The sequence below is a fragment of the Phodopus roborovskii genome, unplaced genomic scaffold (assembly GCF_943737965.1).
Source record: "Phodopus roborovskii unplaced genomic scaffold, PHOROB, whole genome shotgun sequence".
Lineage (NCBI taxonomy): Eukaryota > Metazoa > Chordata > Mammalia > Rodentia > Cricetidae > Phodopus > Phodopus roborovskii.
In genome coordinates this window covers 35,734,324-35,745,475 of record NW_026125295.1, presented here as the reverse complement: position 1 = coordinate 35,745,475, position 11,152 = coordinate 35,734,324, and the positions used below count along the sequence as shown (strand labels likewise).

The 11,152-nt window shown below is 38.9% G+C and overlaps 1 protein-coding gene across 2 annotated transcripts in view; it reads right to left on the bottom strand.

Annotated features, from left to right (window-relative positions):
- Positions 1-236: 236 nt before the first annotated feature.
- Positions 237-11,152, bottom strand: part of Elovl4 (ELOVL fatty acid elongase 4) — a 31,659-nt gene continuing 20,743 nt past the window's right edge. For both annotated transcript variants that reach the window (XM_051207881.1, XM_051207876.1), the window contains exons 2-6: positions 10,856-11,043; positions 9,023-9,103; positions 6,125-6,296; positions 4,740-4,867; positions 237-2,422 (exon numbers count right to left, since the gene is read on the bottom strand). In XM_051207881.1, coding sequence (XP_051063838.1) covers positions 2,147-2,422; positions 4,740-4,867; positions 6,125-6,296; positions 9,023-9,103; positions 10,856-11,043 — 845 coding nt within the window. In that variant the 3' untranslated portion in view covers positions 237-2,146. The remainder of the gene's footprint in view (positions 2,423-4,739; positions 4,868-6,124; positions 6,297-9,022; positions 9,104-10,855; positions 11,044-11,152) is intronic.

The window sequence follows — 11,152 nt, the reverse complement described above, 5'->3', positions numbered from 1 at the left end:
TTCTTCTGTACTCCTGTAATCCCAGGACTCTGGAGGCAGAGGCCAGTGGAGAGTGAGTTCATGGTCAACCTGAGCTACATAACAGCACCCTGTCTCAAAAATAAACAAATAAATACATACAAAAATAATAAACTTTGAATCAAAAACTCAGAGGCCCAAGATCTAGTTCCATTGCTTGTAAGAAGTTGTCAACAGAAAATAAATTAGAACAGAAACAAACTGATTAACAAAAAGAATCACTTTTCCCACGGCAGTAGTATATTTATTGTGCTGAAATCGGATAGCAGGGAATGAAGGGGGTCTGGGAAGCCAGTACAGAATGTTCACAAAGATTTACACATCTCTAGTCATTACACACTGGCGAAAGACAAAGTGTTGAGTCTCTTAGACCGCACTATTACTGTATGTGCTGCTAATTTTCTGCAATGTTCATGACTGCATGCCTTCAGGGAAAATGGAATCTCAATGCACAATAAATATAGTTTACAAAACATTTGGAAAGTCTGTACAAACAGCAGACATCCTCCTACACATGCAGTTTCAACAAGTTGGAAGGTTTAGAAATATTCATGCTATTTTTGTCATATTTTCTCTTTCCACATGATCCCTCTGTGACATCCCATAACAAAATAATCTGTTTTTAAAACAATGTGGAACAGCATCACTTCTGCAGCTGTTGGTTGTTTATTCCTATTACATGAAATACGTCTTGACTTTTTTACAGTTGTTTGTTCCTATTACATGAGATACATCTTTTTCCCAGTTGTTCATTTGTAGTACATGAAATACGTCTTTTGTAAACACCGAATTTGACTTGAGAGACCTGACTCAGACTCAGGCTCACATTTTCTCATCTTGCAATTACAGGTAACACCTTGTACCAGCAAGCACTGAATTTATTGATCATTAGCACCAAGGAGTCAAGGTATTGCACCAAAATGCGTTGATACTTCATTTCTAGTTAATAAAGAAGGTTTTGCAATGTTGTCATAGGGGAAATGAGCATCACACAAAATGAGACACATCGAAAGAGATGGATGACATCACAGAAATGTTTGGTATGTGCTATTTGTAAATAAAATAAACAAAAAAGGAAGTCTAAAAGTTAAAATTAAATTTTACATTAGAGGACTCCTTGATTTGTTTTAAGTAAAATTTATTTCATTTTATTTTAGTTAAATGTTCTTTCCAACAGAAGAGGTAGGTGTATGTCCACATATGAAAAAATCAGCAACAGCCACAAATCAAAACAAGGAAAGCCTGATATAATCAATATGCCCTTAGAGTTCTAACTGTGTATAAATGTGACTACCTTAGATGTTACTAACAAAGACATGAGTTGTTTCATGTTTCAATCATTCAATAATTTTAATCCTCATAATACATTTCTGCTAACAATACGAGTATTCAAAGGCTACCTTCCTCATCACAAAAACAAAATAAAAAAAAATTGTTTCCCACAGTGATTTGCGCCGTTATGTCACGGTGGCCTTTGGGTCACAAGACAAGATTTTACTGGTTTTCTTTCTTATTTTCACCAACACCATCATCATCATCAAGCCTCTAAGATTCTACAGAGATTAGCAGAGTTTTCAAATTTAATTACAGCCAAAAGGGACTATTCCGACTAGAGGTGGAGAGATTTGACCACAAGGGTCAACAAATGAATCCAAATTCAAATGTATCCACAACTCTATCTCTGGACAAGAAAACACCAGATCTGCAACCAGTGGGGAACTGGTAATTTAGAGAAAAAAAAAAAAAAAAAAAAAACTTTTTTTTTTTCCATAAAACTGTGTTTCTATGATCATCTAAAATTCAGACTGAAGAAGGGGTGAATGTAAGATGGGTGACATTGTCACCCACTGAGCAGGTGGGTGTGAACAGGAGGAGGGGCTCCAATGTCACATTGGGATTGCTTTGGTCTGGACAACTTCGAGGCTAATATAAAAAAAAAAAGGTGTTTAAAATAAAAAACTTCATAAATAAAACATCTGGGTAGCATTTGGAAAGGTCTGCTCAATCTGAAGGTGCACGGAGCACATCTGCCTCTCTCCCCACACCAGGCCCTCTGCTTCTGTTGCCCCTGAAATTTTATATGACACAGGAGTTTCCTCACTGTCAACCAGGTAAGGCCCAGGTCAGTCTACTCCCCTTTTGGCTTTCCATTTTTCTGGGGTTTCCCATTTTCTAACACTAGCTGCTTTTCTGACTTGCTCACGCCATTTGCTGAAATACCATTCACGGCTGCCTTTCCAGGTTTTGACTGCTTGGGTTCATTGTACGTCCGGGTGTAGAAGTTGAGAAAGAGGAATATGAAGCTGATTGCATAGGCGATTAGTGCCCAGTGCATCCACTTGGGGAAGGGGCAGTCAGTGTAGAGAGACAGTGCTGTGTGCCCAATGGTGACGTGAAACTGAACCTGAAAAACAAAAGCAGCAGTGCAGGGAACATTTAATCACGGAAGTAAACAGCGTCCAGTGCCGGCGTCACAGTCTCCCACACAGGGCCTTACGCACTGTTTGAAAGGTTATCAGTCTCGGCCTCTCTCCCTAAGATTACAGTTCCAACACCACCTGCTTAACAAGAGCAGTCTAGTGGTTTCCATGGACCTTCCACCCATCACAGCACTTTTGTGTCTTGTTTTTAAAAGTCACGTGATAGCCATGTGTAGCTGCCCCTGTGTCTGTTGACTGTCTACTGTCTAACTCTTCATTAGACTGTAGCTCCAGGAGGCAGGGCTCCGCCTTACTCAATGACCATTTCTGAGTCCTTGGCACTGAATGTGGACATCTGAATACTTGCTGAAGGGCATCAGAGGAGAGGGAAGCAATGGCTGACAAGCATAAAGGGAAAGTATTTGAAGGCTCTTTTTTAAATTCCTACAGCTTAGAGTTCTTTTTTCTACTACTAAGCTATCGGCAAGTCAATACATTCACTGTTTTTTAATTAAATTTTTAGGCAAGAGCGCGCGTGTGCACACACATACACACGCGTGCACACACACACACACACACACACGGGCACACACACACAAAATGGGGTTCTTTAACATTGTCATACATGTACACCACTTTAATTGGCTCAGCTTCCTTCTAAATACTCCCATGTCACATGAAGCACATTCACCTTAAAGATGAACTTGAACTCATCTGGCTGGCTCACGGCCTCTCTCTGGCAGCTAAGGACCCAGAAAGTTCTTATCAGAATGAACACCACTCTTTAAAAACTTACATTCCAATTAAAATCAGTAAGCATAAAAAGATTCACCTTCAGTTTTATGAATCATCAAGAGAGAAATTCAAAAGGTAGACATGCTCAAATGATAAATTCTGGCACACTAGTCACTGAATGGGCTGGGGCACAGAGCTACAGGTGCTATAGCATTAGCAAGGGTTGTACCTTGTTGTAAGATCCATATGATTTAAGAGTTTGGAACAAGTCTGACCCAGAAATTGAAGTTCAGCATCCCATCTGTAATGTGCAACTACGGTTTCTTTGAGAAAGATAGCATTACCCTTATATTTCTTTCATTAAATATTAAGGTAATTTGTTCCATACACATCATCTATTTATATTAAATTTAACAATTCCCATGGCAAAAATCCAAATTTTTAGAACTTTTGATTTCACAATGGCTCTTAGAACCTGTACCACTGAAATAGGGTGTGTATAGGGTGTGATTGAGTGTGATGTGGCTGGAAGAGAGCCCAGGCAAACCCCAACAAAAGAGACTAAACAATTTGTATGATTTGGGTTACCTTTTCATTATCTTGGGACCACTTAACTCTTACTGAGAACAATGAGTTCTACAAACTGTATCAAGCTTCCACAAATTCTGGAAATTTCTTGGAGCATTTCTTTCCTAATGAATCCTTAACACCCAGCATTCCCCAAAGGTTGTGGTTCCTGTTTGGTCAGGCAGCTATGTAGCAACTCAAGGCAGAGATGGATATTTCTAAATGCGATCCCACTGATAAAAATTGTGTGTACACTATGATTAAAGCATATTAGAATACACTCTGAAGCCTGGAGATTAGCTACCAGCTTGGATTTGCATTTTCAGTTTGATTACAAGGCCACACCCAAGTTCTCAACAGTGCTTTGATGGGATACAATGAGAAGCCCTGCAAGGAAGAGCTGCTGGGAACCATCTGCCTGTAACACTAGGAGTTCAAATCCTTGGCTCTGCTCTTCAAGCACAGTTTTACAGAACTAGAAAGAGTTCTCTATCCTATGTTCAAACTCTTCCCCAACCCATACTATTCCTTGACTTTGTGCTTTCTCTGCTATGTGCATAGGCACAGGGTCTGTTAACAACAACCAGTAAATGGAGAAACTGGAAACTTAAGCAAGAACAAATGAAATAGTAGGTTTGGGGAAAAAATAGTCAACTCATGGAAAGTATTTTCTAGTCACCCATAAATTTATGTACTTTGTGGCATATTTACATTTTAACCATCCTTTCCACAAGTAGTTTTACAGACCTTCTCACAGAGGAACGGGTTCTGAAGTCCAATCTTAAGGGTATTATAAAGTAAGTGGCTATGGCCAATCCACCCATGAGTTATTAAGTAGAACCAAGCCAGCCTTGACACTGCACCTTGCTTATAAAGTAGATTTTGTGAAGGAAAACAATCTAAAACAACTTAGCACTGGACAAATAATAAACTTCAAGTAGTTTAAGTATTTTGATCTTGGCAACAACCAGAACTAACTTTTCAAAACATTCAACTCACCAGCTGCAGCATGGTAAGGTATCGCTTCCACCAAAGATATTTCTGGATCCAGGGGCCGAATGCAGTCAGTCCATAATAGGAGTACATGATCACATGGATGAAAGAATTCATCTGGGCCCCAAAAAATGCTGTTGAGAAATAAGAGGCAATTGCAAGAACAGTGTTACCGGGCAATGAATGGCTCTGAGATTAAAAAGTAAACGAATCTACATTACTTTCTATTTTAGTCTCAAATCTAAGTTAAGCAATACTGAGCAGGAAACTTCTCAAATTAAGCTTGATGGGGTTTTTTGTTTCGTTTTGTTTTGTTTTTTTAGTTTTGTGGTTTGTTTGTTTTTTTTATAATTTAGCTTTGAGGGCTTCTTTTTAAAAGAAATAAATTAAAATTTGTATTGCTGAAGTGCAATGCATTTTTTGAAGCAGTAAATTTTCAAATGGGGTACCTCAGTGAGCTACATTCAGCAAACAATGTAAAATGATGCTGCCGCCTCCTACTTTCCTCTATTTTAATCCTACCTAACAGCAATTCCTTGGAGAGAGGCTATGGTGCCTCTAAGTGTTTATGGAGACTTGTAATACGTTACATTATAGTCTCTAGAGACACCAATGTGCACACCCGTGGCAAAGTAACACTCATTTCTTAGGTCTCTACATAGTGTTGTTAAACATGACAGCATTACATACATTGAATGATGAATCTGTTTAGTTATACAGATCTAGCCATATCCTTACTCAGTAAAATATAACAGAATTCTTTCTCTTTAGAATACTAAGTATAATGCCTTTTGCCAAGATGTGAGCTGTGGGACCAACTGACATTTACTAAATATCCTTGAAACTCAGAGTTTCACTTTAAATTTACTAGAAATTCTGAAGTGTGAAATGCCCAGATTGCAAATAGTGACATAACGGCACCTTGTGCCCGGAGGAAAGGGCTCTTCCCAGCCCACCCTGTGTATCACCCTTAGTCTACAGCCATCTGAAAGATTAAACTAGAGGTCAATCTCCACCCATGTGTGACTTCTCTCCTCTGTAGCATTAGTGGGCTATGTAAAAGTTCACTTAAATGAGAAGCAGTGAGGTTATTCGAGGTCTGTAAACTGAGGGCTTGGACTGAAAATGAGGCACTGTGTGTCAAGTTTCCGTCAGATCAGAACTACCACTCCCCATGCAAGGTAATAGTTTTCTGGCATTCCTGCTTAGTGGTTTATGCTCATCTTGGGGGCAAGTCTTTAGGTGCTCAATTCTTCACAGATAAAGAGGTGAAGTTTTTAAGAAGTGAGATGAACATGGAGATGATTACCCATGAAAGCAAGTTAAATGACCCACTAGATAAACTGACTTTCCCTCCTTGGGGACCTCATACAGGCAGGTGGGATCCTCACCTTGGCCCCCTGCCACCCACTTGATTCCAATCCACCACAGTGTGAACATTGTGCAGTGATGGTATACATGAAGGAAAGACACCTGGTTGTTTTTCTTTCTCAGGATAAAAAACACTGTATCCAAATATTCAACTCCTTTCGATACAAAGTACCACCACAAGGCAGCAGCTATCTGTAAAAGGGAAGAAAGGGAACAGTGTCAAACAAAATCCTCCTATTGTGCGGCTTTCTACCAGGTATTAGTAAATGCAAAACGGTGCACACACAAAATGTACAAGGTGTGCAATCATGCTGTCACCAAGTATGTTGATACCTAACCACATACCCACCAGAAGACAAATCCAAAGCTTTCTCTACTTAGAGCCAAGCAGTGGCTACCTGCTGAGACGACCTAGCCATAGCCACACTACTATGGTTTGCATCTTGTAGAGAAACCAACATACCTGTGTATAGTTCAGGGTTTCCTACAGAGCCTATGTTTATGTAGCAGCTAGTGTATTACCATCTCTCTCTCCATTCCCCTTAACTATGCAGGGTTTCCAATCACTGTAGCCTGTATTAGTAAAATCCTTTAAATGAGCAATTAAAAAACAACAACTATTTCCTAGGTCACAAATATAATCCTGTTTACAAAGGTAAGTCTTTTCTCAGGCTCTAATTAAGACACCAGATGGTACAACAAGATTATGTGGCATGCTGGGGGATTAAGGATCCAGCAAGAGGTGACCTCTATATATGTTTTCAATCATTCTACAAGGGTCTAATTGTAACAATGAACAAAATGTAAGCTTCCTATAATAAACATTTTCTAAATCCCATATCCCACATAAATATATGTAAAAAAAAAAACTTTAAAGTCAGTTTACAACTGAAGTGTATTTATAAATCTTACTGTGACAGAGGGCTAAGATGCCTTCCTCAATGTATACCTGAATCAAATGCTTATAATGAGTTTTCGTTTGTTTGTGTGGTTTAGGATTTTTCTTTTGAAAAACAAAATTCTTTCTTTTAAGTGCTGGGATCATAACCAGGGCTTCAAGGCAATTTAAAGTTCTTAATTCTAGAATCATGCATCACTTAGAATAAGCATTCTCTAACATTACAATTTTACAACATGGAGGAAGAAGAGAAGAGAAAGACCAGAAACAAAAGAAAACATCATGTTTAATAGGCTTAAAAGCCTTTACTCAATCTAAGCAGTACTGTTACAAACCATGACATTAGCTGAAAATCTGCTTGACATGGTTTAGTTTATCCACACTATAAAGTCCCTACTTAAGTTGCTGTAAGACAAAGTAACTACCTGTTTCCTCCCCGTGGACCTCTAAAGCTCCCCCAGTTCACATGTAACCATATTAGACGGTGAGCTGCAACTGGTTATCTTTGAATGGGATACCTCAAAATGAGGTTTGACACATGCTGCATGCAAGGCTTACAAGAAAGAGTCTGAGTAGTGTTCATGATACCATGTTCACTCTTAGACCTGAAAGGTAGGCAGAATGAGACTTCAAATGCAATCTGTTCAATTATCAGATTTTTTTTTTTGTCCTAGATAGGTTTTCACAATAGCTCATTTTTTGTTTTGTTTGTCTTTGTTTGTTTGTTTGTTTGTCTGAAAGAGTGCTGCTGAGTTTGACTGTGTGGGATATCCACTCACTGAAGTGGTTGAAGTCTGAGAGTGTCAGCAGAGTGGATTCACAACTAGCAGGATGGAAATTTGGCAGCTTTTCCCTATATTATGAACACACTGCCTGTCCAAGGGACTTTCTAAGCATCCTCCTGAAAGAAGGGAAGTCGGCCGCTTCTCCTTTTCCCACCTTTAACAAGAAGCCAGCTCCCAACTTGGCAGATTCTTTGGCAATATAGCAATCAGAAGAAAATCTGTCTCTTATCCTGTGAATCTGAATGAAGCAACCTCCCTCATTCTCCCAGCCACGCCCCGGGTTTTATTTTCTTAACTGTTTCCTGACATGCTGATAACCTGCCTCCCGGCCCTTAGCAGAGAATAGGAGCATTTTTCAGGGAGAGACTTAACCTATCTTTTTGCTTCTGTGGTCAAAGCCCTGCCACTACATGGAAAGAATGCAGACTCAACATGCGTGTACTGAGTGAATGAAACCAACATGATAAGCAAAGGTGTGAATTTTCATCTGTCTATATGCCTTTTAGTAGGGAAATTACAGGGACACAAAGTACTAACTACATTAGAACAATTTAGTTATGGTTCTTGGTGAGTGTCTATACATCTACTTCCTAAAATTCATGCCAAAAAGAAAATGTTCTCAATGAATGTTATTATACATATGTAATATTATTGCATGTATATATAAAGCAGATATGTGGAACATACAAAACATGCATTTGTATGTAAACTACGTTTGAATATAATTTTATAGTGATCATGGATACAAGAGTTCATTAAATATTTAATAAGTTGTTCCCTCTTCCACTTAAATGATAACTTTACTAATGTAGGTAACTGTAAAAAGAAAATGTAGCATTATATTAGTAATGGGTTTTTTTTATAAATTTAATAAAGACAAACTTCATATCCATATAGTTTATTCTGTTTCTTCCTAAATATTATATGATTAAAATATTTTCCTCAAATAAGTTAAGCCTTCTTTCCCAGTTTCTATTTCTGACACAAAACTTTAAAAACAAAATTGGAAATAGAGTTCACTATATAGCTCTGAATGGCCTGAAATTTGTTATTGAACTGGGTTATCCTTGAACTCACAGAGATCTACCTTCTCTGGTGCTAGAATTAGAGGTGTGCACTACCATGCCTGGCAAAAATTGAAAATACTTTCTACATCAAATACAGAACAAACTACTTTAAAAGTACTATATATTATCAATTCAACAACTGCTTGTAGTATTTTGTGACATACTTACCCTGACTTCATTAACATTATTAGAATAATCCACTGTCTGACAAATATAGCTGTATCCTGCGTTGTATGATCCCATGAATAGCTGGGAAGAAAGGAGTAACATTTGGAGTGAAGGTTTGGTAGACACAGCATCGAAAACAGTAAATCCAACTCACAATCTTTCAAAGTATTTTGAAAGCAGTTATTTTCTTTAAAAACACTGCAACTGCATTAAACATTTGAAGGTATTTTGTCATTGTTTTGTGGTGTGGGGCATCAAACTCAGGACTCACATATGCTGGACAAATGTACCAATGGAACTACATCCCCAGTCCTTGAATGGACATGTAATATATTAGAAGTTCTAAAATTCTCTGTGTGGCACCTTTTACTATAATTTTAATACAGACCAAATTTAAAAACAAGCATATTCTTTCTCACAAGACATCAACTCCATCAAACACATAATATTCATTCGCTATTTAAAGAATAGTTTACTAGTTCCTATCATTAAACTTGCTTAGGCAAGACCTTACATATCTAGCACGGTGCACTATTTCTATAAAAAATAAGAAAAATACATTTAATATTCCTACAGCAGTATAAATGCTGATTCTATACAATGTCAACTCAATCAAAGAGAAACTTTTACAGCCACTATGCTGTCTAGTTTTATGTCAACTTCACACAAGTTAGAGTCATTTTGGAAAAGGGAACCTTAGTTCAGAAAATGTCCCCACCAGACTGCCCTGTGGGCAAGTGTGCAGAGCACTTTCTTGATTGACAGTTGACCCGGGAGGGCCAAGCTCCCTGTCAGTGGTGCTGGCCCGGGGCTGTTTGTTGGTCTTGGGTGCTATAAGAAAGCAGGCCAAGCAAGCCAGTGAGCAGTGCTCTTCTGTGGCTTCTGCCTTAGTTCCTGCCTTCAGGTCCCTAACCTGACTTTGTCTGGATTGTTACCTTGAAGTGTAAGATAATTCTCTAGATACTGAGGCAAGACCTGTCCCGCCTTAACTGATTTACACCTTGATCCAAAGTGGTGTGTGCCCAGCAAACTAAGTGAAGGTATCCAAAGAAAGCAAATGAAAGTGTGTGTGAGGCTGAGATCCTATCAGCTTAGTTGTTGTTGGAGGCTTGTCTAAAGAAAGCTTAATTTTCTTAATGCCTGTTGTTTGGTATCAGCTCACACAGAATTTTAAGAAGTCTCGTAGGAACAAACTCCTCAGACTTTAGCAACTTGAAATGTGCCAATCCAGCCTGCAGGATTTTCTTTCAAAATACCCTGAAGAATTTGCTGATGTCCAGAAAATGGTGATGATTAGCAGCCACACCTTCATGACAGCCAAATCCTTTCAGCTCCAACACATAACAAACACAGTAAGTTACATAAGATTGGACAGCGTAAAACTGGTACTTCCAAGTATTTGGATCGGGTGTCAGGCCTGAAACTGATGAAGAAGGGCTCCGGGTAGCTCCTATGGCTCACCAGGTACTAAATATGTGCCAGACACCCTGAAAACTCACCTCCCTCGCCTCTAACGATAGCCTTCCTTACTTGGCAGGTGTCTCCCCATTTGAGACATGAGAAAGACAGAGCTAGGAGTAGCTGGGTAACTCCCAATGTCAAAACTAAGGTATGCTGAGAGTCCATTCTGTGCTTCAAAGTCTCATCTAAACAGCCACCCCACACTCCATTTCCTACTTCTGTTACCTAGAAACTTTAAGCTCAAAAAAGGACTCTTCCAGTAGCTATCAGCCACTCCGAGGTGCGAGGCTGCAATGGCAGTTTCAAGTGTCTCATTTTTACATCATTCCCAACAATCCTAGGGAACTATTAGAGTGACGTTAATAAACCTACCTCTCTGAAGATGAAAAGGTTAAGCAAAACCATGCCAAAATTATAGATTATGAGCACTAAGCGCATTTGAAATGGCTCCCGGTCTTTCATCCACTTTGGACCCAGCCACACGAACAGGAGATACAGTGTGCTTATACTTAGCGTTGGCCATGGAGACTGCATCAGCGGCCAGTTTTCTACACGTTTATCTACGGAGAGAATGGAAACAACCTGGAATTTACTGAGCAATACACATTTTACAAAACAAAATGTTCGTCCTAGTTTCTTAATTGGAGTAAGCACAGATCTCTGTCCCTA